This window comes from Podarcis vaucheri, assembly GCF_965113315.1.
Source record: "Podarcis vaucheri genome assembly, chromosome: 17".
Classification (NCBI taxonomy): Eukaryota; Metazoa; Chordata; class Lepidosauria; order Squamata; family Lacertidae; genus Podarcis; species Podarcis vaucheri.
The window spans coordinates 21298457-21325964 of record NC_138755.1 but is presented as its reverse complement, the minus strand read 5'-3'; the positions used below and the strand labels follow the sequence as shown (position 1 = coordinate 21325964).

Genomic DNA, 27508 nt, shown 5'->3' with positions numbered 1-27508 from the left:
TAACTATTTAATAGCAGACAGCACTTTAAAACAGATTTACTGAGATGCAGCTCTGAAAGGATTAAGTTCTGTGCAATATCCTACAAGCAATTTACTTTGCTGAGGAAAAATGCAAAGAATTCCTTTATCACAAACTGGGTGCCTGCATCTCTTAACCAATAAACCTTCCATCCTTCTGAGACTAGCTAGCTTGCCTGCTGATATCAATAAGCTAAAAGATAAATATTTTCTTTCCCCCTACAAACCTCAAAAGAGATAATTTAAATTAAAAACACACACACTCCTCCCCACCAAGAGAGATGGAAAGAGTCTTGAGACAGCCAGTCACATTTAAGACTTGCATGGTCAAATATTTAGAAACAGGAATCTTGTCAAACTCAAGACAGGGAACTCTGATGATGATACAAATATTCATATCAAAATTTCATCTACCTTGAGGCTGGCCTAGTGGCATTTCAACTATGTGCTTCAATGTGTCTTAAAGATCTGAAATAGGAACTGGCCAGAGTCCCTATGCTTTGGGCAGGAGGAGGCCATGGCAAATTATATAGGTGAATGCTCTCTGCTGCTGGGTAGGATAATGTTAAATTTCTGAAGCACACGGGTAATGGCAGGGGACACTGCCATTTGTCTTATCTGCTGAAGTGGAGCACATTGTAGATGTAAATATCTTATGAGTAATGTGGACAATGTGGTTTAAGAAGCCTGTGCCACTAGGCAGCCTTTCTACATAATTCTCTAGTGAACCACAAAAGTCACCTGTATGTTAGGCTTAAAGAAAGATGCCTTTATGAATTGCTAGAGGTGAACAATTCATGGATCATCAACTATTTTCACAAGAACGAGACATAGTCCAGAAAGGGAGCCTGTCAGATAGCAGCTTCCTTACTTCCCCGTGATGCTCCCTAGGGAGCAATCATAAATGGGCTTTGGTTGTCCTTTCATACCCAGTTCCCCCCTGCCCATGAAGAGAAGCTAGTGCATTATTTGAAGTGAGCTTAATCTTCCAGTTCATAGGAGACCCCACATTCAGATAACCATGTTATCTCCCGATCTGATCATACTCTATGATCAAAACAGCAAGGAAGGGTGAAAAGTCTCATTGACTAAGATCTAAATGTAAAGTCAAATAATAATAAAAAATACTAGTGGATCCCCTTCTAAAAAGGTATGTGGCAATGCTGTTTGGAATTTTAAAGTATGCAAGCCTCACTTCCTGATTTACTCATATTTCTCTCCACACACGTAAGAAGTCACATTTGAAGTGAATTTGCACTTGTACATGGACCATAAAGAAGGCTGATCGCTGAAGAATTGATGCTTTTGAATTATGGTGCTGGAGGAGACTCTTGAGAGTCCCATGGACTGCAAGAAGATCAAACCTATCCATTCTTAAGGAAATCAGCCCTGAGTGGTCACTGGAAGGACAGATCCTGAAGCTGAGGCTCCAATACTTTGGCCACCTCATGAGAAGACTCCCTGGAAAAGACCCTGATGTTGGGAAAGATTGAGGGCACAAGGAGAAGGGGACGACAGAGGATGAGATGGCTGGACAGTGTTCTTGAAGCTACTAGCATGAGTTTGACCAAGCTGCGGGAGGCAATGGAAGACAGGAGTGATTGGCGTGCTCTGGTCCATGGGGTCACGAAGAGTCGGACACGACTAAACGACTAAACAACAACATAGTTAACCCGACAGTATTCATCTCCTCTATTAGTCTCCCTTCTGGGGCCTACTGCAACCGAAGAAATGAATGGAATCCCTTGCAGCCATATACCTAATCTGTCTTCACATTACCCTATTGGAGAACAACTGTGTTTATGAACCTAACAATCCATAGTAATCAAGAATCTTAGTATTATTTAGATCACAGTTCAACGTTTTTATTTTTATTTTTTTAAAAAAACTCCAAGATAGCTAGGAAACAAGCATATAATGATTTTTGTTATCTGTGCAGCATCTTGCCTTTTGGAGAGTATATGGGATGTTAAGAGAGAGGTAGTACTTCTGGCAGGGGACACATCATGCTCCTTCTGGCATAATTTGTCCACCCTTCGTCCCCATCTTGCACTCAGCTCTCACCTGTGGCTGCTAGAAGCTGTCAGCTTGCGACATCGGCCATACCTCAGGAACAGCTTCAACAGGCTGCTAAAACCAGGTGAGGGTAGCCGATGGGTCTCAAACCCTCATTGAGTTTGGGCTAATCTGGCTTCTGTTTTCTTACAACTTAGCTAGGGCTGCCATATGTTCTGGTTTTCCCCAGACATATCTGGGATTCATTTGTCGGAAATAGCGTCCAGGAGGAATTTCCGAAAATCAGTAAATGTCTGGGGAAATCTAGACGTATGGCAACCCAAGTGTTGATTTTTGGGTGAATTTCCTTTAAAATTGCTCAAAAACTTCAACACAAAAACAAAACTCAACAACCTTTGTGTCCAGATTTTCACTTTTTTGAAATATGGATCAATGGTGAAGGAAGAGGCAGTTAAGAGGCAGGACCAAGGAAATGTAGAGGACATGTCTACTGCAGTAACATACTGGTGCACAATTGCGTCAAGTAAAGATTTGAATAGTTCCACGAATATAATTGTAAGATATGTATTCACATAGACGTGGGTACAGACACATGAACAGATCTGGTAAAAGTTCTGAGGTTACCATGGAAGCAATATTCTTATTTTTATATATTTTAAAATACAGTTTGCTTGCTGCGGACTTCTAGCATGAGCTCACTGACAGCTTGGGGAGTAGACAGATGAGGCATGGGAAATATTCTGAATTTGTTCATTTATCTTATTGAGACATGGGAAGAAGCAACAAATGGCCTGTATTTATAAAGGGGTGGGGAATAGGATGGGAAAACAAAGAAACTGAGCGGAAGAAAATTGGTTTTTAAATAATAGCTGTTATATTATAGTTACTTTGAATATTTAGTCTACTACATGAATTGCAGTTGATTTTATAGTGCATTCCTGTACATGTCCACTGGGTTCCGAGGGCCTTACTAACAGGTGTGTGTAAAATTTAATCATTACTCACAGTAAACACATCATTTAATATGAAAAACTACCAATAGCTTTTGCTTTGGTTTTGTTACTTTTGATATGTTGTTATTTCAATGTCACTTTTATATGGAGGTGATGGGTACATAGGCTCCATTAATTAATTCAGATGGTTTATTGAAATTAGAAGGCCTCAAATAACCAGGATAGTGAAATTCTTGAATGATCTCCTGGCAGTATCATCACACAAACAACCTCATTCATTGTCACTGGATTATTATTATTCTTTTTAAAAAAAAACAGGATGGAAAGTTTTAATGCAGTTAATGGAAATTTGGGAACAGACTCCACAACTGGAAATGGCATACTGGACAGAATGGATTGGTTACATTCTAAAAAGGTTTCTGTTGGATGGCTTGATAGAATATATTTATTACAGATCACAAAATGTAGTGATGAAACAGAAACATTCTACAGATTAATACTGGCTAGTGACACTGGTGTCTTTTCCATTTTCCTGAAGCAATATGACATGGGTTATTTGCTTCAGCTATCTGTTTTTTATTGAACTGTTTCTTATCCCATATATCTTGTACATATCTTACATCCATCATGTTTTTGCTCTTAGATTTTAGGATGCAGTATCCTAGTTGAACAGACTGTGTTCTTTCAATAAGGAGGTGGAGGAAGAAGAGGAGAAATAATATCAGTAGTAATTATTATAATGACTTTTTCCTGTTCTTCCAAAGGAGCCCAGGGCAGCTGGAAGAGGCTAATTACAACTGTTCAGGCTTAGAAAAATGGTTGCCACCAGTTTCACCTAAAAAGAAAATCAAGAGGAAATGCTGAAGATTCCTGCTCAGTTGACACCTCTATGGAACACTGAAGGAAGACTTTAGATAAGACTAGTAACATTTCTTAAGGGGTTCCTCACATCCCTAAATTTGCTTCAATGTGAGGAGATAACTGACCTCTCGGTCCTCCGAATTTTTCAATATATAATAAAATATTGGCTATAAATATAAAAGTGGGCAAAATTATATGCATGATGATGTAAGCAGCACAGTAAAATAGTCTTCTAATTGCAAAGCTATGCCTAGCTTTTATATAAACAGATGTTGAAGTATCCTAGTTAACAGATATTCACTATCAGGTGAGGCTCTGTATGATAAAGTGAGACACCTGCAACTAACCAGAACTGAAAGTGTAACACATAGTGGCACAGTGTGAGGAACCACGTACGCTGTGGTTTTTTTGGCTGCTTTAAGAACAAAAGCAGAAATGTCCAAACAATATAGCTAGTAGGCTATTGGGAGAAATAGAAGCCCCTTCTTTTGGAGAAGAAGTAGACTTAGAAGTTGAGTCTTATTGGGGGGGGGTTATAAATTTTCCTCAGCACAAGAAGAAATAGATATTTGAAAGCAACCCTAAGTAAAGGATGCAAGCAACTTCAGAACCATTATGATCTTTCAGGGTAGTCAATTAATTTATGCTTCTTGATATATTTTCCAGCCTGTTATTTAGTGTTCTTTCGTCACCCAGCAGCCCACTTCTTTTCTGGGTGTTATTTAATTGACAGATAGAAAAACCTGGGTGTTATTTAATTGACAGATAGAAAAACCCCAGGAGGGTTCATGCTAATTTCCAGCCTTAATCATAGTTAAAAGGAGGTTTGAAGACCTGAAACCCTAATTCAAGGGTGATTATGAAGTGTGTGGACTGGTGGCTTTTCCTTGCTTTCGACACCTCCCCACTCCCAAAGGCTTCTGTACCATGGTTTGATGAATGTCAATTTCTGAGCTTCTGGGGCTTTACCCCTCCCCCCCTCTCATTCAGAAGGGAGTTTGGCAATCAAGATTTATGTATTGATTACCTCTTGTCACTGCATAATTATCTCTGCTGGCAGGAGTGCTAGCAGCAGATATCTAGTCTGCCATGATTCCTCCCCGGAAGTCAGTAGGATCAATAAAGAAATTTCAACAGTGCCAATTTTCGGGTTAATGGTCCCAGGATGTGTCAAAGTCAGTGTTGTACAGGACACCAGTTAACTTGCTTGCATTTTCTCAGATTTACTGGATGTATGTGACAAGCCCCTCCTATACACTGTTTGTATGCCCCTCTTGCTGTCCACTTAAAGCATATTCAATACTACAAATGGAGTATGGGTTAATCTGTTAGAAATATTCTGTTCCTGATAAGATGGTTTGTATATCCTGGATGGAAGGAGAGAATTGTGTAGTTCCCTCACGTTTGAGATACTTGGGAACCTCGTGTGGGGAAATTCTGAAATGCACAACTTCCATTTTCTATTTCAATGCTTCTGTGTAATGTGCAAAGCCTGTAGAGGAGGGTTCATACAAAGTAACTTTACTTATTGTAAATATATATTTGCCCTCTATGTTTATATAGATGAAAATGCTTCAAGGATAAACAAAATGTTCAGCGTTGGGGATATGTTCAGCTATTTCTGACTACAGGAATTTTGGCACTTGATTCAGTGTAGCTCAGTCCTCATTCTTTTTAAAGCAACAACAGTGACTTTAGATTTGTTGGCTGTGTGGTCTGCTGCAAGTGTTTGACAGAGTTGCCAGCTTTAAGACTATTCCCTAAAGGTTCTCCTGCCCTGGAGGTATTTGGAACTAAAGCTTTGAGTAATCTGGAGCTAAGAATGACAACTGAATAATGAGCTGAGCTGTAAGTAATCAGGCAAATGTCTGCATTGGATGTGGCTTTTTACTTACAAATCTTTCAGCGACCCCAGAAGGTGTATTCTGGAATCATTTTAATGAACCAGATGCAAGGCACCGAAGGAAAGAGACTTGCAAGCTATACGTGACTTTTTAAATTTTATTTTTTAATCCATCCTCTCGACTCCTGCTGCCGTCAGTGCCATTTTTAGTGTCAAGAGCTATGATTGACTGGACTGCAGCAAGAGATATTTAAGGACTATTTCAATTTGATTAGCTATGTTTGCTTCTCCCCATGATGGAAAGAATAAATAGGCACTTCTGGAGATTGTCAATGACCAGAATATACAGCCTGTGATACATCTAGGCTCCATTGAGATAGAGTAAGCAACAGTAACTGTTTGCATTATTGATTTTCACTTTAAGATTCCGGTTGGTATCATATCTTGCTTTGGTGTGGGTCTGTTCCTCACAATCCCTTTTGCAATGAGGTAAAGATATATGAGAAGGACACGAAAGGCACAAACATTTCCTCCTCCTTGTATAAAAGAAGGAAATCATAAACTAATCTTACTCTAATTAATCTTTCTTTCATCAACCTTCTCCCTGCTCTCGCCGCCAGATAGTATGGTTCCACATTATGCTTTCATATGAAAATCTGATGTATGTACATACATACACACACACACATAAACAAACACACTCTTGTACTACTATATCCAAAACACTGCAATTCCCACCCCCTTTCCAATTGTCCCTCCTCTTCATTGATAGCACACAAGCCGGCCTGCAACATCTACAATGAGAATGCTGCCCAAAGCCATGAGCCAATATATCTGCATGTTAGGATTTGGCTCTGATCACGATAAGAAAACTATCTCAGTCTCTGGTACATTTCCCACCAAATAGGCAAAGCTATAAAGCTGTTATGTATGCACATTCACAAATTTATTGAAAATCTACTTATCTTTACAATTCGTATGTTGTGCATTTTGATATGAGAAGGGGGGGGGATTATTTTACAGAGCAATTAAAGCTATTGTGATATCTACATTTACCGACAAATTATAATTACTCACAAGGACAAAAGTTGCCCCAAGGCACTAAAGTTGGCTTCTGATAGATCTCTAAGTAGGCTGCCTTTGATCTTCCAACCTCATACTAAAGAAGCTTATAATCAAAATCTTTGAGGGCTGTCGGGAACAACAAAATCTCAGGATCTCACATAGTATTTGGACTGGGAAACCAAATGCTTAACTACTTGAAGGCAATAGTCTTGTATATTACGCCATCTTTGAAGTCCTCTTTAATGTGCTTAAATACAATTGTAGCAACTTAATCATAGAAATAGTGGTTTATAATTATTATTTTGCTTTGAGTCTCTCTTTTCTATAACATTAACTTTCTTTTGAGTCTAAATCTGAGAGCCAGAGTGGTTTAAGAGTCTTGGACTGAGATCCGGGAGACCGGGGTTCTAGTCTCTACTCAGCCATGAAACTCACTGAGTGAGCTTGCACCAATCACTATCTCTCAGCCTAACCTACGTCATGGGGCTGTTGTGAGGATAAACCAGGGACATAAAGAACCATGTACACCACCTTGAGCGCCTTATGGAAAGGTGGGGTATAAATGTAATAAATGAGAGAGAGAGAGGGAGAGAGAGAGGGAGGGAGGGAGACAAAGGGATTTAAAAACCTTTGGCCAACTGGAAGTCAAGATTTGTCATGAGCTCTAGCTATCAGAACAATCATAGTTGTCCAAAAACAGCCTTGCTATTTATTTTCTAATGAAAAAGATGCATATCACAAATATATTTTACCAATGGGACAAAAATACTTTGACATTCCAAATTATTTCCAAAAAAACCCTCATCTGTGTTTATCCAGCTCAAGGAATTATGAACTCACCCAAGCTGTCTCAACTCCCCATGTTTAAAATGCAGTTTATGTCCTATATTTTAATAGGCTTTTTGTAGAGTTTTGCTGTCCCCAGGGTACAGCAATAAGTTCACAATCTTTTTCTGATTTGCTCTGCACTTCCTTCTCACTCAGGTATCCTGTTAGACAACCTTGACCAGGGTTTTCCCCATGCAGACTCTTCAGCAGGGGTAGATCTTGAACAGCTGCTTTGCCTAACAGTGTTGATTTGACCTTTGGTCAGCTGGATGCCTAGGGATGCAATTTCATTTCAGCATCTTCCCATGGGAAGTGCTGTTCATAGGAAGGCCTGCTCACCCCCATCTTATGCTTTGAGCCCAGTTCATCATCACCCACCTGGAACCAATTAGAAAGCCTGGCTGGTCATCTTCTAGCTCACTGTTTCCACCCCAAGGACAGGCTCATCCCATCATGCTACAATTCTAATAACTGTAAATACTCTACAGTATTTCAGGTATTTGAAAAGGTCAGAAGGGACTACCGTAATTGCCTAATGATTCTAATTTCCTGCACAACACAAATGATTTCCTGCAGTAATTTTTGCAGTAGGACAGAGCCCTTCCCTGTTTTGCATGTACTACACAAATGCATTTTGAGCATTTGAATACTCATTCCGTAAAATTTATATGCATCTAGTACTTAATATAAACAAACTATGGGGACAGCCACTGTGCTACTTCATATTCCACACATTCTATAATTCTTTCTGTTTTCCAACAGAAAGTACAGTCTCATCTCCCACCTCCGGAATCCTAGGGACCATTCCAACCGCCTTTGCTGAGGGCATTCAAAAGCTGAAGCCAATCACTGCCACTTAATGAGGGTGCCTGTAGGATCCACATGTTTGCCACTGTGTTTGTTGTACCCATGCTTCATATTTCTAGGCAAAAAAAGTCTTATGACCAGCTATACAACTAAACATGCCATGTGGTCCCGAGGTGACTTCTGTTCAAATATATGTCTTTAAATATTAGAAATTGCTACTATTACATAAAGGATGTGAAGATCTTGCTAAGGTGGTGTTTTTACGCACTGTGTTTTACTGCATTCCTAAGTAGGATAGTGATGATCAGTAAGAGCCCCCACACTAAAAGTAAATAAAAGTAAGCCATAATCTTTATATGTAATGCTTTTTCAAAGGCTGTTAGATTTGATGGCCTGAAAACTAGCGCCCATTTAGGGTTGTTGTTGTTTTTCAAATTGCCCAAGTCATCCAACAAAGAGTTTGGGCTTGTCATAATAAACTAGACCTCTCAGCACCAACTACTTTTTAATGACAACTCAGTGATATCACTTGGCAACAGCAGCAAAATGGGAATTACTGTGCCCTAAGTGCATCACACCAGTGTTTCAAAATGCAGAACTCTTGTATATTTCAGTAAAGTGCAGCAGTTGTATCAATACAAAAAGAACAAAATGGACAGGTATGGATAAGAAGGTAAGATAAGCAAATATGAGGATGGAAGCCTAACATAGAAGACAACATAGATAAGAAAGTGGAGAAAACATAAATAGAAATAAAGTACTGGTAGTGATAAGAATTTAAATAATTAACCATAGCATCTTCACAAGTAGGATAATTCTGGATTCTTGTCTCAACCGTTTCATTTTTATCTCCAAAATGGCAATATTCACACATTTATAGCCCAGGGTTTTGAAATGCTATCCTAAGCACATTGGGGGATGGGCAGGCAACCACATTTTCATACACTGGCAGAGAGACCTTCTTAATTTTGAGTCTTTCATCTTGCAACTCATGGAAGTTTATTTTCTGAACGAAATGCATGACAGGTGTCATCACACAACCTTAAAAAGCTGTCATTTTTTTAAGGCACATAGCTGCTGACCTGTTTAGTGCTAATCACAAGATAAATGTTTCAAATCAGTTTAGGCCAGGCTTCCTCAAACTCGGCCCTCCAGATGTTTTGAGACTACAATTCCCATCATTCCTGACCACTGGTCCTGCTAGCTAGGGATCATGGGAGTTGTTGGCCAAAAACATCTGGAGGGCCGAGTTTGAGGAAGCCTGGTTTAGGGTAATGTAAGAACGGCAAGAGTGAATTATGAAGTTATGACTTTAAAAGACAAATAATTTTCGAACTATGATAAAAAGCAAATCATAAATGTAAGGAGTACCCTTCCTAAGCTCCCAATCTTCCCAATCACTCATAACCACCTTCAAAGTGCACAGTGATATATCTAGGATTGGAGTGCAAGAGTTTTTTTGCTATGAAGATGGTTGAAAAATAATTTCTAAGGTTGCTTGGCTTCATCAGAGAGCAAACCTATGAGATTGTACGGCAGAGCAAAACCTACGTCCAAAGCTCTGTCAGATAGCTATAGCAGGGGTGGAAAGTGAAGTAGCTTTCTCTCTCTTTTTCCTTCCCTTTTAAACAAAATCCTTCCCGTTGACTTCAATGGGAGAAAGGTTTGGGGCTCTTTGAAGGTGCTGTGAGAGGCCTTAGGCTCCTGCAAAATGGCCTTCCCCGTTTCCTTCCCACCAGGAGCAGGAAAACTCCACAGCTGCACAAGGAGAACCTCGGAGGTACCTAAGTTGGTTAGAGCGTGGGTGCACCAAGGCTGCAGGTTTGATCCTTGTATAGGACAGCTGCATATTCCTGATCCTCAGGGTCCCTTCCAACTCGCTGATTCTATGGTATGAGTGCCACACCAGTTTTTAGATGATCTTATGATTGCTTTGCCGGCATTGCATCAGGATTGGATCATATGTGTTACCAAAAGCCAAAGCCAAAACAGTATAAAGATGCTTTTTGATTAATTAGAATCTTCATGCAGAAGAAAGTTCCTCTGAGTTCAGTTGGACTTCAGCCATCCTTCTCGGGATTGCAGTGTGGTATTTTGCTAACAATTAAATACATATATATATTTAATAAAGACAAGGGTGACCTTTGAAAGATATATAAAATCAGCCGAGACAATATCTGCCTGATGGAAAGCTGTGATATAAGCGTAACTTTCCAAGAGGAAGGCAACTTACAAAGATATGTGGTTTGTTGATTTTCATAAAGATATCAGGGCTGATTTATTACATTTCAGAACACTTAAGAGTTTTGAGCATTAAATATGGGTCAAGAATCTCTAAACATGTCAAGAACCGACATTCATTAAAATAAATCACGCAAAATGACACTTGTATTATAAGTTATGACACTACCATGGCTCTAATAAATAAAGAATGAGAAACTTTCACAGGAAAAATATCTCCCTGTACTATGCCGCATATTTTGACATCGTCAATTCATCATTGTAGAAGTCAGGCAGAGCACAGTCTGCTGTAGTCAGGAAGCTCATTACCTCATTAAAAATTATAGCAGGTCTAGGACTCTACTTTTTGGTTTGGTTACTTATTTTTGTTGAAATAAGAGAACAGAATAACAATTGTTTTGCTTCTCTGTACCATCTGAACATGACTATTAGGCTGCAGTTGAAGAGCAGATGGATAGGTTTTATAGCTGATCTAAAGTGAAGTATATATACTTCTATAACTAATATGACAGGTGGTACATAGATCTACCTTATGACTGCGTGGAAACTTGAGATCAATTCAATCAATAGCATCCACCCCCCATACACTAAATTATCATAATGGGAGGCAGAGAATGGAGAGAAGCCTGTTGTTCCACGCCATCCTGCATGTCCTTGTTACTGTCCCTGCAGCCTCCCACACATTGGGAGCTGAACTTCTGCCTGTTGAACTCAAGCTGAACCCACACAATTTAGAAACCTGGTCATCTGTAGTTCCAAATCACACAGGAGCCTATTTGCGCAGAAAAGGCTGAAGTGCTACTGAAATTCCCTAAATATATACCCAGCATCAGTTCCTATATCGTACATGGCTTCTGCAAAAGTGGTAGTCAATTGCATTCATACTGTTCATTTCATTTGTCGCAACAATGCAAATTGAATTTTTCAACATGAGATGTTTCCAGTGTATATATTTAGAAACAAATTTCAGAAGCCTGGGGAAATAGTGCTGCTTTTAGAGATACTGTGGCAAGCCATACAGTACAGCTGTAAGTCTAGAGCACCTTTCAAATGCCTAAGAATGCTCTTGCCATGTGCAAACTGACTTTGACAAACGACTAATGTTCTACCTTTTTCTGAAGCCTTTCATGCTCTGCCTCCCCTCTGTCCTTATACATTGTCCTTGCACCTGTTCATATCTTCTCCACTACTGTGCATTTTTACTCTGAAGCTTTATTATTTTGCTTACCAGGAAACTATATAGTTCCTGCAATGCAAATTGTCTTCTGGTTAGCATCTGTGCATGGTAAACCCTTATTCAATTGCTTTTGTGTAATTCTCCAACCTTAAAACACACATCCATAATGGTTCGCATAATTTACATAGCTGGGGCTTGTGGAAGAATAATTCTCCTTTACATTCTTGTTGCTATTGGTGAATTATTCTAAAATGTTTGTTCAGTCTCTCTCTCTCTCTGTGTAAAACACATCATTTTGTAGAATGAGTATTACATTTCTGACTAATTTTACGAGATGTGTACAGTATTTTAAACGAAATCCATTTGAGGAAAGGTGGGCAAGTGTAACCTAACTGTTCGGGAGTATTTATTTAGTACATATTTGTTATGGAAAGGAACTTCAAAACAGCATAAAACGGTATTTGTAAAAATGTGCAGTCAGCAGCAGCTTCTGCTGCTATCTGATAATATGTTAGTCACAGTTTTCCAGCAACAAAGGTGTGGAACCAATCTGTTAGCAAACTAATTCACTCTGGATATCACTCAGCAATATTATCTGTAGCAAGTGGGGGCAATATAGGCAACGCTGTGATGAGAGGAGCACTTGGCTATTCCGACTGAGCTGAGCTGGAACTGGATTTAAGAAATTAAGACTATTTTTGCTGCATTACGTTATAATGCTGAATTATTGTAAGTTTATTAAGTAAGTCATGTAATAAACAGCAGGTAACTATTGATGACTGAAACATTAGCCATGTTGTTCCAACGGTAACTTCACTTTATTCTGATTTTGAAATAAACGGTCAAATAAATCCTCCTCTAGCTTTCCAACAGCTGTGCATTTGCTGCACAATCCTTTGCCTAATTCCTTGTAAATAAGTCCCATCACATTGAATGGGCCAACCACCAGCAATGAGTGCAAAGAATTGCAGCCTTAGGCTGTGATACTAACCCTAATTTCCTGGAAGTAAACACCACTGAATTCAATAGGACTTCGTTCTAAATTGGCATAGTAAGGATTGCGCCGTTTACCTTCTTTATGGAAAATGATTGTAAGCTTCTGATAAATTAATTGTTTAATAATAATCAGAATGAATGATACACATTGATTAAGTACTCACATCGATTGATTCTTTTTATTACAAATGACCTATATATTTTAAGTGACCTTAACACCAGCCAGACAAAGTATCCATGCCTATGAACAAAGCTGGGATTTAACTCTGAGCAAGCAGCTCATTAGAAACTAATCATACAAAACTGAGTGACACAGAAAGCGGGCGGGGGGGGACTTTAGTTATTCTGTGTAGACTCCTTAATTAATATAAGTTTATTTGATCTACATTAGATATACATAGTTAGATGGGGCTCCATACACCAGAACACTGAAAAAGCAAAGTGATGAAATTTGTTTTGAACTGGTATTTTCTGTACCTTTATTTCATTCTTTTGATTGTTTGAAACCTAGAATAGGTTTAATGGAATACACGAAAGGTCATACCAATACAGTAACAAACTTAGTTGGTCTCTAGGGATGCGGGTGGTGCTGTGGGTTAAACCAATGAGCCTAGGACTTGCTGATCAGAAGGTCGGCGGTTCGAATCCCCGTGACGGGGTGAGCTCCCGTTGCTCAGTCCCTGCTCCTGCCAACCTAGCAGTTCAAAAGCACGTCATGTGCAAGTAGATAAACAGGGACCGCTCCGGCGGGAAGGTAAATGGCGTTTCCGTGTGCTGCTCTGGTTTACCAGAAGCAGCTTAGACATGCTGGCCACATGACCCGGAAGCTGTCTGCGGACAAAGGCCGGCTCCCTCGGCCTATAGAGCAAGATGAGCGCGCAACCCCCAGAGTCGGTCACGACTGGACCTAATGGTCAGGGTTCCCTTTACCCTTTACCTTTAAGGTGTTACTGGAAGGAATTTTTTTATTTTGTTTTGATTATGACAGACCAACACGGCTACCTACCTGTAACTAATTCTTTTGCATTTACTTTTACAGATTCAGTTTGCAAAAGGTATTTATAGTTAGTAGGGAATTAATCCACAGGTCCCAGTTTGGACATGCTAAGCCACAGTGCAATAGTAAAAAGGACTGGGGGGGGAGCAAAGAGTGTCGGTAAGACATAGTTTGGCTCACCATGTTGTACAAATCAGATAATTCAGTAGATATAGCCTGCAATGCACATAATTTAGACAACCACTTATTACAATCCTATAGAGATAGTAGTATAAGCACAGAAAATTGGGAAACACTGGCCTGCAAGCACTCCAATTGGAGAACAGCCTCTACCAAAGGTGTCTTGGACTTTGAAAAAGCACGAACTCAGGACGAAACTCAGGATAAGCGAGCCAATAGGAAAGCATATTTGGCAAATCCTCACCATGATCAACTCCTGCCCAGAAACCTATGTCCCCACTGTGGAAGGATGTGTGGATCCAAAACTGGCCTTCACAATCACTTATGGACACACTGTTGAGACTGCCTTCATGGAAGACAATCTTACTCGGCTACGAGTGATCACCAGAAAGATAGGGATAGTGGCAAAAGGCTGTATGGTAATGTCAGGGAACTGCCATCAGTGCCGGAGGGAGAGAGCAAAAGCCAGAGGGATTCCAGAGAGCGTCCAGGGATTGGGAGAAGCAGCCCATCTTCTGGGGAAGAGAATCAGCGTAGCACCAGTGGAGAAGGGGGGCAGATGGGGGAAGCGGCGAGGCGGTCCCATGACTCCTTGCCTGGGACCAGCGGGGAGAGTAGGGGTCCTCCGTTGCCCACGCCTTCCTTGCGCAGAAGGCTTTCGCGCAGAGAGAGTAGGAGGAGACTGGGCGTCAAAGAGCTTCTTTGCTGGAAGAAGTTTAAGAAACGCCCACTGACGGATTCTGCCAGCGATTGAGTCAGCCACGGGTGAGTGGCTGTCCGGACAGAAAAGGTTCACTCAGGCAACCCAGCCAGGTGTTTGCACCGGCTTACGCACGAGTAACCCCTAGAACCATTACAGGTAACATATATTTTGTGTGGTTTAACGGATCCATATATATTTAACTGACATAATAAATAGTGGTGGGTTAGTCAGCAATAGGATCTTCTGTATTTTAGCAAATCTCTAATTGAAAAAAAGAAGAAGAGTTTATTTTTCATCAAACTATTTTAATATAATTTTAAAAACATTTTAGAAATATGGTTAAACACGCCTGAGTGCTCTCCCCTAAAACAGAAAATGTGTGAAAGTCAGCTAGTTAATGTGTAAGTTAATGTTCGGTATAATGACTTTCCTTGATTTTACCGCCTGCAGCAATATTTTTTAAAATTGCTGAAAGTTAATCAATACTTGCTTATATTTCAAGAATTGCATGACAACAGTGGTATGCATCACTGTCAAGCATTTTTCTACAACTAGAAACAAGGGTCTCTATAAACCTTCTAATGTTTATACAAAATTAGATCAAAGAGAATGGGCAAGATTTTAGTTTTACTTTAAATAATAGTAATATTTAAAATATTTCAGAAGATAAAATGGCTGTGCTTTTAAGTCATATTTGTCCAGTGTGAAGATTCCATTCTTTATACAGGCATGCCACCGTGAAATCTCTATTTTTTTAACTGATTTCCCCTTTCAAGGGTCAAGACTATAATCTTTGGCTTTCAAGCTTACTGTTATCTGCCTTCAGGTGTGAATTTTCAAGCAAATACGTTTCTACATATAACACTTTAGCCTTAGCCAGATACTGAAAGGCTTGTAGATCAGTCATCATCACTGTGTAATTCTATTTTCAAAATAATATTTCTCACTCAGAATATACTCATGCTTGTATTGGATTCACTTCTCAAATACAAATTTGAGGTAATCAAAAGCCCAAGGGCAACTTCAGTCTTTCTAAAACTCATTTTCTACCTCTGTTTGAAGAAATAGATCTGAAATGTAAAAATAATAGGAAACTATATGGCGGGGGGGCCACCATTGGTCAAGGTACAGACAGATGTACAAATTCCTGTGCCATTTACTCTGCTGAAAACCAAGAGGAATTTAAAAACAGAAATAAAACAATACTGACATAATGACAGCAGTGCTGACATAATGGCAGAATCAGACCTAGAGGTTTGTATCAAATTATTGTTGTAGCCACAGCTATCAGACCTATTCATACATATACACATATACTTTTCAACATTCTGTGGAGCGCTGAGTTACATTTTATAATAGACATCAATCCAGTACGATCTCACAATCGTGGTGGCCTGTGCTAAGCAACCATAAAATTGGAGAAGTAATGTGCAAATTCTCACAAGGTTGCGGAGAAAGTTAGATTGCTCAACAGAGCTTTTATAGACATTTGGTCTGTACATGATTTAGTGTGTAAAACGGCGATCACTGTCCTTTCAGTATGGATGAACTGTAAACTGTAGTGTAACAAAATGCTAATGCATGTCATCATGTTACAGGAACAAAATAATAATAATATGTGAATGAATAATTTTAAAATGATACATATATATAGCAGGTCCTTTCCTCTGCCCCTCTCCTCCTTCAGTTTCTCACCTGGAATTCCTTCCAGGGGTGACTCCTTCTCTATAATCTGTCTCTTCTTGTCCCCAAACTCAACTGATAACTATTGCCTGTACCACCCAGAAGCCAAAGGATTAAAAAGGAATAATGTTGAAGAATGGCAGAGACAATCAACTATCCCTGACCTAACCTCCCAATGCCTATCATAGTTCATTCACACAAAACTGAAGAAATTTAGAAACATGATAAAGATACTGGGTTGTATCCAACTAAGTTCAGCTCCGACAAGACCCAACATGGAAATACAACCCTATGGAACTTTACATCAACCAGATTCAAAGCAGGAGCATACTAAGCATAAATCATACGATATTCTGTTTTACCACTATTTGACAAACATATTCTAATTCATAGCTGAGTGCAACGTAATTTGTTAAGAGACAATCATGTGTTAAGTTTCTTGCCCTTTCTTGCTAATTGTATATTAGAGAGGAATGTTACCTGACACTTTGCAGGCGCATGAAAATGGAAACGTTCACAATTACATTTTGCAGAATTATTTTTTGTTCCAGACACTTGGGGGGAAAAGAGTTCAATGGAAGGGGAACCCGTGCTAAACTGGCACCACTAAATTATAGTTTAGTAGTATTTTGTTATTATTTTACATGTGCTTTTTCCATCTTTTTCACATGCCTATCAAAGCTTCACTCACCTGGGATTTTAAAGGTTTATGAGGATGGTTGCTGGCAATGTAAGAGAGTCTGAAGCATATGAAATCTGGAAGGTTGTATTCCTTCATACAAACCTGCCCAGGTTTTGAGATATTCAGGAGATATTCTTCTCTCAGTCCCACCACCCTCACAGGAACGCTTGGTGGGGATGCGGGAGACTCAGTGGCTGCTCCCCGACTTTGGTACTCCCTCCCTATAGAAGCTGCCTCCTTGTTGCGCTTCTGCCAGCAGGTTGTAGACCTTCTTCTTCCAATAGATTTTTGGGAACTGACAACTTTAAATAAAAGGGCTGATGCCCTGCTGTTTTTATTGTTATTATCTGTATTGTTTTAAGAGATTTTTAAACTCTTTATTCATACCATATAACATGTTACATTTGTTAAAACAACAACAGCAATAATTCTAATACATGATGGCTCAGATTCAACTACTTTAGGCATGTCAATGTTTGGTGGTACCAAGCAACATCTTTTCCTTTTTCTGTTTGATCAGATGCCATGTTACAAAATCCTTCTGAATCTCCCTGCAGTTTCAAAATATGTTTGCCATATACACAGGGTGGATTTAAAATCCATTTAAATCACAATATAAATTTACAGTGGACCCTTGGGTTATGTTACCTTTGGGTAACGTAACTTTCGGGTTGCGAATGCAGCAAACCCAGAAGTGTATGCTTCCAAGTTTTGCCGCATGCGCATACGCAGAAGGGCACCTCCGGTTACGAAGATTTCGGTATACGGCCAGGCCTCCGGAACGGATCCCGTTCACAACCAGAGGTACCATTGTACTTCTAACAGTGTTTAATTGTTTTAATTATTTTAACTTCTCCGGCTACTGCGGAGCAATCTCCAGAATGTCTTTCATTCATAAACAGTAACAGCAGCCTGTCCTCACGTGGCTAGGATTAACAAACAGGGATTCCAGGGAACATGGCGTGTATTTTTTTTTAAGAAAAGGAAATCACTGCCTAAAACTGATCAGCAGTGACAAGGGAAGCTAAATTGTGATGTCATAAACCTGCCAGCCAATGGAAGGTGTTTTCAGTCTCTGCTATTTCTAGGAAAATCTTAGATTATGTTTTCTTAAAGACTATTGTGGTAATGAGGGTTTTGTTCCACTAGTTCAGGTGAGGGGGACCTAAGGCCCTCCAGATGGTACTACCCTAAAATCCCAATCATCCCTGGCCGTGCTTGCTGGGAATGATGGGAGTTGTAGTTCAGCAGCTCCTGGAGGGCCCAAAGTTCCCCACAGCTGTTCCCCACAGCTACTGAGTATACAACTGAATGCAATTTTGAACAGGAAGTACAAAATAGTAGTTTTCACACATTTTGACAGGCGTTTTAAAACAGAAATTGAGCACTCTGTGACAATTGTACAATATGACCATCATCAGTGAGGTTTACTACACATTCTTAGAAGCATAAAATATATGTCAGAATAAAAATTTGGATCATTACTGCTCACCAGTTTTAACCTCTGCAAAGGTATCCTGCTTGTGTCTATTGGTGTCCTCTCTATGACATTCACAAATCTCACTTCGGGAATAGCAATTGCACACATGACATGAGCCCACCTGTAAATAACAACAATACAAAAAAGAAAGATATGCAAACATTTTAAAGTATATACATATATAGAGAGAGAAATAGATTTCCCCACTGCATTTCTCAAATTTTATTCTTTGTATAATGGTATTTTTTTCACAAGGAATGCCATGAGAAACCATGATTTCCTCCCCAAATTGATAAACTTACACAGTATTCATACCATATAACGTGTTACATTTGTTAAAACGACAACAGTAATAATAATGGCTCAGATCCAACTACTTTAGGCATGTCAATGTTTGGTGGTACCCAGCAACATCTTTTCCTTTTTCTGTTTGATCAGATGCCACGTCACAAAATCCTTCTGAATCTTCCCGCAATTTCAAAATATGTTTGCCATATACAACTGGGCTGCTGTTTTTAAAGAAACGTAGGTCAAAGGCTCCCTTGGCATGTAAAATCAGACAAACATTTCTTTTGATTCCATCCTCATTCATACATGCCCAGTAATTTCGAAAAAGTTTGTTGAAAATATTCTAGTCCATTACTGGAAAAACTTGTTACATATTGGCTGAGCTCTAAAGAACCACATACAGAGCACTGTGCGAGCAGGGGTCCCCAACCCTTTTGGCTCTGGAAGCACTGGTGGAAATCTAAGAAACCACAGAAGATCCATCTTAGCAATGAAAAGAATGGTGTTGCTAAGACAACCACTACCCCAACAGATAAAGCACAAAACAGAAATGCAAACAATAGCCTCCGCATCCAAAAATAAAAAGCATCCCCACAACTAAACAACCCTGCAAATGTCAGGAAAGTGCCAAGGGAAGCACCTGAGGGTGTTGGGACCCCAAGAAGGAATACTGAGGACCTCATTTCCAGAGCAAGATTCACAATAGAAAGAGGGCTTTCCCTTGTGAGCTGTTATTTTTTCTCCCTTAACTTCCCTATCCTTGTTAAGTTTATATATATATATATATATTAAAAACCTTAATGAAAGCACAATAAATAAATATAAACACACATATAATGGTGTGAGATGCAGCTAAACAGAAACTGACACACACAGAATGGAAGTTGGAAACACTTTTTGTCCACACATAGGAGGATTGGATCTCGGTCACTGGTGAGAAATAAATACCATAAATATTTATTCTGAGGTCCTTTACAAGTATTGTTTGAAAATAGTTCCAGTTCTATTAGAAAACGCAGTATGAAGAGTCTTGGGGCTGCGTTCCTCGTGGCATTGAGATAATCATGCATACTGAAGAAACAGCAGAAGCTGCTTAATCCTGACGACAAGTATAACTTGCCTAGCTCCCTGATGGTTGTGTTTGATGTACCCAGCTGGCCAGCCAAGGTGTGCAGGGGGAAAACAGACTCTTGTTTAGTGGTGTAGCGTTATCCTTATGTGCAGGCACTTTTCATTATATCCTGCATAGCCTGGATATAAAAGAAAAATGAATTTTGGCCAGTGCAATGAAGCCAGCATTTTTCTCAGCCCTCTTACCACCTTATATAACAATCAAGCTTACGAAGACTTCAGAGTAACTCAAAAGTTTCCTCACTTATATTGTGACATTTTTGTTGATTTATAATAAAGGGGCTTAAACAGAAGCCAAAATAAAAATGCAGTTTATACCTTAACCTTGCAGGCTAATGCAATCTTTCTCATCGCAGCTTAGTGTGGATTTGGTGGGTTTCTCTGGTGACAAAAACCTGGCATGCAACCCAGGAGAATGGAAAATAGGACCCCAGGACATCATTGTACCAGCTGTGAAAAGAGTGGGTGGTCCTTTGTCCCTGTCTCACTACACCACGGCTCTTGTGTATTAAGAGCCTCTACCCAGGGTTGTGATTCTGTATCTGCGAATGTCTAGAACAGGGTTTTATGGGAATGGTCCAGTGACTTTGGAAATCCATTTTTTCTGGAAACTCTCTGACCATCCTTCACTGCCCACTATGTTTTCCTGTTTCTCTACATTCTGAAAAAAAGTCTTTATAAATAACTTAATATGGATTGGTAGATATTACTCATAGGAAATGTATTAAAAGAGGAAACCAGTGAGGTGATTATAGGAAATTACAGACTCCTGTGGAAAGCGATGATTTTACTATTTAAAACTGCCAGTCGAGTCAAAACACAAAAATAGTAAAACATAGTGTTGTGAAAAGAGACGAAACACGTGTGAAACATGTGTGGAAGTAGGATTCCTCTATAAACAGAAACCACTCCCACATTTTTCATTCATGATTTTTCTTTTAAGATACAATACGCACAGAAAAGATTTTGATTTTCATACATGCCCTTTGTGGGCTCTCATCGGTAGATATCAAAGAAAAATGTTGCATTCAATTTAGCTGACATTTCCTTGATCTATATTTTGAAATCTGTTTATTTCCGTCAGCACTCTGTTATGAGATACTTGATGCTTAATTAACATTTAGCTAAAAAGCTGACTGCAAAGAGATTATAATAACTATTTGCAGCTAATTTAAAATACTGGGCAGATGTATTATAAATTTATCTGTATGGCAATACCGCATTTGAGAAATAAAGACATCGATCAATATTAAGCTAGAATCCCTTGGTTCAGACATAACTGCCGCAAAGATTCCATTTGTATTAAAGCCAGAAGATAAGGTGTGTGGTACCAGGGCCCAACACTCATGCCCAACTTCATAAACCACAGTTTTTGAAGCCCAGAATGACCATCTAAACCAAGCCATGAAACATTTACACATGCCATATGACCACCTATAGAACGCTGCTCAAAAATGTTTTACCAGTTCCGCTAGTGCACTAGTGCACACATTCACATACAGATACATCTTACATGCGTACTCGCGTAATTTGAGGGAATTAGCAATCTTACTCTCAAGATCTTTACATAGACAGGATGGCATTGGCTCTGATAACTTTGCTTAGTTTGGGGACTTTAGCTTAGTGTGCTTGCTCCAGACAGAAAGCAATAAACACACTGCAGCTGTGTTTATTCATTTATAAATCAATAGAAAGTTAAAGGTGATAACAAGACAATATAAGACAATTTAAGAGCAAGGGAAGTAGTATTGTGGCTTGAAACACCATTACAGAAAAAATAAAGGAAAGAGTGGGCTAATAATGGATACATAGACTAGACCACCCTGTCCTTGCCTAGACCATCCACTTTTGTAACCAGAGATAGAGAGAAAAGACTAAAGTAGGAGAATTGCCTAATAGGGAACTCTGAAGGTGAGTCTTCAAAAAACCTCGTTTTCTTTTGGAGAAGAGGAAAGAACAGGAAGGGGGAAATGTTATATGTTAAGTAGTAGTTTACCAGCGGGAAGGTAAACGGCGTTCCGTGTGCGGCTCTGGCTCGCCAGAGCAGCGATGTCACGCTGGCCACGTGACCCGGAAGTGTCTCCGGACAGCGCTGGCCCCCGGCCAATAAATGTGAGATGGGCGCACAAACCCCACAGTCTGTCAAGACTGGCCCGTTCGGGCAGGGGTACCTTTACCTTTACCTAAGTAGTAGTTTAAAGTAGTTATCTATGATTATTTTAGTTTTGCAAGTTTTATCAGTTTTTTAAATTGATGATGATCTTATACTTGTTTTTTGAACAGTTTGGTGGATTTTTGCTTTATTTTATAATGTTAATGATTCTTATGCTCTATCAATCTTTCTAAATAAAATAAATAAAAATTAAAGGCCTTTTCCTGGCTTTCAAGAGCCAGATACAGCAAGAACAGAACAATACAGGAGACCTAAGAAATTAGAAAACTTGGAGTGTGACTATTTCCTGTCCAAATGGGGAAGGAATAGGATGGTGTTGTCAGTTTAAAACTTTCAGAGCCATCGCTGTGGCAAGCAGGGATTCTGTCAGAGAAGCGGAGCCAAAAAAACCCTCACTGGATAGAAATAATGAATTTCAAGTGGGATTCCTTTGCATGCACTTTGTGAGGGATACTTCCTATCCCTGCTAAGGCTCCAGCAGCGGCAGAGTGGCCAATTATGCTGCCGTTGAGCCCAGGTCCAGTCAGTCCCATCCTCTTGGTTTCTCTGAACTCTTCTCAGTTAAGTTCAAAGCTAGAAGTATCTCTCCCCTTCAGAATATTCCAGCTGGTATTTCTGCAAAGGGTCCTAACTAGCCCTGAAAACAAAATCACAAACACAGCTTTAAGGCAAGGAAACAAAGGAATGGTGGAAGCAAGGAAGGGGTGCAAGTTACAGCGTAAGCAAATTGAAAGAAAGAAAAAATAGTAAAGATCAGTCTCCTTGCAACTTTCCGAAGTTATGAATCAGAACTGTGTGAAGTAGTCCTGCTGACTATAATTGAACCAGAGAGGTGTGGAACAACCTTCTGGATAGAAGGCTGAACCAAGTGGGGGCGTCCTGTCGATAATAATAATAATAATATATTTATATCCCACTCATCTGGCTGGGTTTCCCCAGCCACTCTGGGCAGCGTCCAACAAAAGATTAAAGTAAAGGTACCCCTGCCCGTACGGGCCAGTCTTGACAGACTCTAGGGTTGTGCGCTCATCTCACTCTAGAGGCCGGGAGCCAGCGCTGTCCACAGACACTTCCGGGTCACGTGGCCAGCGTGACAAGCTGCATCTGGCGAGCCAGCACAGCACATGGAACGCCATTTACCTTCCCGCTGGTAAGCGGTCCCTATTTATCTACTTGCACCCGGGGGTGCTTTCGAACTGCTAGGTTGGCAGGCGCTGGGACCGAACGACGGGAGCGCACCCCGCCGCGGGGATTCGAACCGCCGACCATGCAATCGGCAAGTCCTAGGCACTGAGGTTTTACCCACAGCGCCACCCGCGTCCCTTTAACAAAAGATTAAAAGTACATTAAAACACCAGTCATTAAAAACGTCCCTAAACAGGGCTGCCTTCAGATGTCTTCTAAATGCCATATAGTTATTTTATCCCCTTGACGTCTGATGGGACGGTGTTCCACAGGGCGGGCGCCACTACCAAGAAGGCCCTCTGCCTGGTTCCCTGTAACTTCGCTTCTCGCAATGAGAGAACCGCCAGAAGGCCCTCAGAGCTGGACCTCAGTATCCAGGTAGAACAATGGGGGGTGGAGACGCTCCTGTCCACCCAGTCATGGGGAAAGTTATTGTTTAACCTCGCTCTTAATCTGAACTGCTGCCCCTTTCATAAAGATCCAAGCATCTACCTGATTGATGTTTCAAAACAAAAGGCAAGGGTGGGAAGTTCCTGGAATATCCAGAGCATAAATTGTTAAGTGTTATTCAACAGGGTGAAAGTCAACCAAGAGGAGGTTTCTGCCCATTCAGACTGTCTTTAACACTGCTAATAATGAAAGGGCTTGAATTAGAGAGCTTTTAAATGGAAGTCTTTTTGGAAATACACACTTTTCCTGGAGGAAATGACTGAAGAATGCCACAAAAATAGCACTGAATTAGTGGTACAGATTTTTCTACAACTGAACAAAAAGGTTCAGGGATCACCAGCCTTTGGGAACCATGGCCACATTTGCAAACCGGTGAAAACTTTTGTGGGGATCACAAACAACAACAATAGCTGGTTACAAACAAATGCTTCTTTTGAGTCTAATTTCAAAAAGGGGAGGAAAGACCTGTGGTTACCTGGGAAAGTCTGTGCAGGTACCATGTTGGTAAAGCTTCCTTTAGTTCCATCATTTGCTAAACTAAAACATTGCTCTATTTGACTACAGAATATTGGTCTTACAAAGAGTATGGTGTCAACTGCAGAGCTATTTTCTGAGTCTATTGTAAGTAATAGTAAGAAAACCAACCAGCTTGAGTTCCAGAGTTATTGTAAATTGATTCAGATTGATTATTTTGTTAATAAATGCTCATTTCTATCAAAAGTTTAGTGATACCACATTAACTACCATAATCACAGAATTCCAGAGCTAAAGAAAAATAAGTTGAACATGAGATAAAACTGTAAGACTTGCCCATGCAAACAATGACAAATGAGCTTTCATTTCCTTCCTTTATATTGTCATCAACAAAAGCTGAGTGTGGAATATTTAAGCATGAGAGGATGATAAAAACAAAACTTGCACATTAGCTGACAAAATGCATTTAAAAAGCAGCAGCAACCTAACTTAGCAACTTAATTGGAAGCTACCTGTACCTTTCAGTTGGAGAAGAGAGGTCCATATGTTAGCTCATTTTTGTAGAGATAAAAGAATACTGTACGTAAATTACATTTTGAAGCTGTCTTTGTCTAAGCCTGCTAACTGAAATTTAAAACCCAGAACTAAAAGTGGAGTTTGCAAGGAAAGGTAAGTAACACAGCAGTGATCTTTTCTTTAAGTTTCCACAGCCATTTCTAAAACCCAGTTAAAACCCACTTCTCTTTGACAGAAAGGCTAATCAAAATAATACAAAATTGCACCAACAGGTTTTTGGGAAAAATGTGTTACAACCATTCTTCAGAGGTGCCAAACCGTACACAAATGATGGTGGCAACAAAATTATGAGATTTTTTTTTAAAAAAAAATTAGGGTGGGTGCACATGTAGCTGATACATGACAACCACATATTGATATTGAAGCAGAGAAAGGACAAGAGTTCCCTGAGTTCCCATCTGGGAGCTTCAAAATACAGCTGATCCGTGCAAAAAGTTGGGCACTGCAGCACTGACTGAAAGCCATAGTTTCATCTGAGAATTTTCTTTGCAGCCGGGCTGCAAAGGAAGAACAACCAGGAAGGCATTTAAGAGTGTGCCCCCCCTTCTTTAATTTGAAGATGGGTCACCTGACATCATGGTGACATCAGGTAATCGAGAGGAGTCATCCACCTGTCAAAATGGTCCACCAGGATGGGGAAACACAAAATTTGGTTCCCAAGCCCAATCCTGCTCCACCCCCCGTGCTTTGCTGTAGAATTCACTTACTTTCTGTTGGTAGTCTGCTTGAGCGCTCCACCTCTCAAATTACACAGACAGCATTCCTACAAAAGAAATTTTAAAAAAGAGAGAATTAATCTAAATTAGCTAAAAACTATTGTTACACACCTGGATGTAAGGTATAAAAAATTAGGAGTGTAATTGACTGATTCTTGGGGGGGGGGGCTGAATTTTGTCATATTAAGCTCCCTGGTACTGAGGTACCCAAAATGTTTTAAAATAAGGTCCCTGCAGAAAGATGGTGAGTGTTGTTGTTTTTTGTTTTGTTTTTGAGAATTTAGCAAGCCAGGGGCATTCTTCTAAAGGCTGAAAACCGCATATAGTAAATGAAAGGTATAGTAAATGAAAGGTAAAGCCTACGTGAAGCCAAAGCTTACAAGGGAGGATACTAGTCAATTTCCAGAGAAATCTATACAGAATCGTTTTCCAGAGAAATCTATACAGAAGAAGAGATCACTATAGTGCATCTCTTGTACTATGCTACAAAGGAAGGGAGAAATGATATAGGTTGGGAGGGTAGGTAGAAGATTAAGTTACTTAGCAGGTTTGGATGGAGAGTGGTGATTTTTATTTAATTTATGCAGGGAGAGAAAGAATGGGTGACACAAGCACTGAATAAGGGGCAGGCAAAAGGTTATGGAAGAGAAGTGAAATATGGACACACGTCTAAGGGCTTTGATCTGTTTCACAATGAATGAGCAAAAAAGTTTGGTAATGTGGCATATTAGACACAAAGCAAATGATTAGGATCTCTCATGATTTTTTTTTTAAAAAACAACATAGGCACCAGAGGTTGAAAGGTCAAATCAAGACAATGTCATTTTGGGAAGGATATTTACCGTATTTTTCGCACCATAGGGCGCACTGGACCATAGGGCGCACCCAGTTTTTAGGGGGGGGGAAATCAAGGGGAAAAAATATTTTCCCCCCCCCCGATCCCAAAGAGCAGCGTACAGGCTGCGCACAACCTCTCCCTGCCGGAGGGGTTGCGCGCGGCTATGGAGCAAGCCAAGGCAGGGGGCGGGATGGATCCCGCTCGCTGTTTTGGTTTCCCCTTTAGCCCCGTGCAGCCTCTCCTTGCCAGGAGACGCTGCGCAGGGCTTTCCTGGCTTTACTGGGAGGTGGGGGGATTCTCTCGCAAAAGCCCGCAGAAGCCGCGCAACCCCTTTAAAGAGATCGCGGCTTCTCCTGGCTTTTCTGGGAGGTGGGAGAAGGGACTGATGCGGCCAGTCTGTCCCTTCTCCCTCCTGTGGAAAAGCCCGCAAGAGCGCACGGAGCTTGTGTGCAGCTCTTGGGGGCTTTTCCCGCCTGCCTCCCCCCTGCATTCGCTCCATAGGACACACACACATTTTCCCTTGCTTTTTAGGAGGGAAAAAGTGCATCCTATGGTGCGAAAAATACGGTATTCTACCCCATGTTCTTCTGATAATACTCCCCCTGCAGTAGTTACCTGGATTTTCCCCTCCCTGGCAGTTTTTTTGGATTTAACGTCTCCCCTTCCACTAGTTCCACATACTCATTCTGATTTATCTGCCAGGAAGTGCTATTAATGTTTGAGGAAATAGCAGGCAATCCTTATCAGAGATTTCTTACATCACATCTAGTTCTATCAAATGGCTATGGAATGAAGTTTTTCCATGTTGGCCAACCATATAGGTGCAATATTTACATCTTCCTTAGAGCTGGCAGACCTAAAGGAGTTTAAGGGTTCTATTAACAGAGCCAGAGTTGCACATCGATAAGCACAGCTGATTTCTCTTTTTTGAGTATTAATTCTTAAGTGGTTGGTGCTTTTCCTTATGGGTGCCAGCTGCAGGAGCAGGAGATTTATTCCACTTGTGTTTTCTAGAGTATCACATTCTTACAGCCTACCTCTTAATTTTATCCAGTTGGGTGCCATTACCTCCTTACCTAAATTTTGCTTTGGGCTTCAGCCTTGTCTTATACACTTGGCCACAGGGAAAGCAGCAGTAGTAACTAAG

The 27508-nt window shown here is 40.2% G+C and overlaps 1 protein-coding gene across 4 annotated transcripts in view; it reads right to left on the bottom strand.

The window, feature by feature from the left end:
- KDM4C (lysine demethylase 4C) overlaps positions 1 to 27508 on the bottom strand; it is a 198468-nt gene that overhangs the window by 35508 nt on the left and 135452 nt on the right. For all 4 annotated transcript variants that reach the window (XM_082204636.1, XM_082204639.1, XM_082204638.1 and 1 more), the window contains exons 17-18: positions 25515 to 25570; positions 18543 to 18651 (exon numbers count right to left, since the gene is read on the bottom strand). In XM_082204636.1, coding sequence (XP_082060762.1) covers positions 18543 to 18651; positions 25515 to 25570 — 165 coding nt within the window. The remainder of the gene's footprint in view (positions 1 to 18542; positions 18652 to 25514; positions 25571 to 27508) is intronic.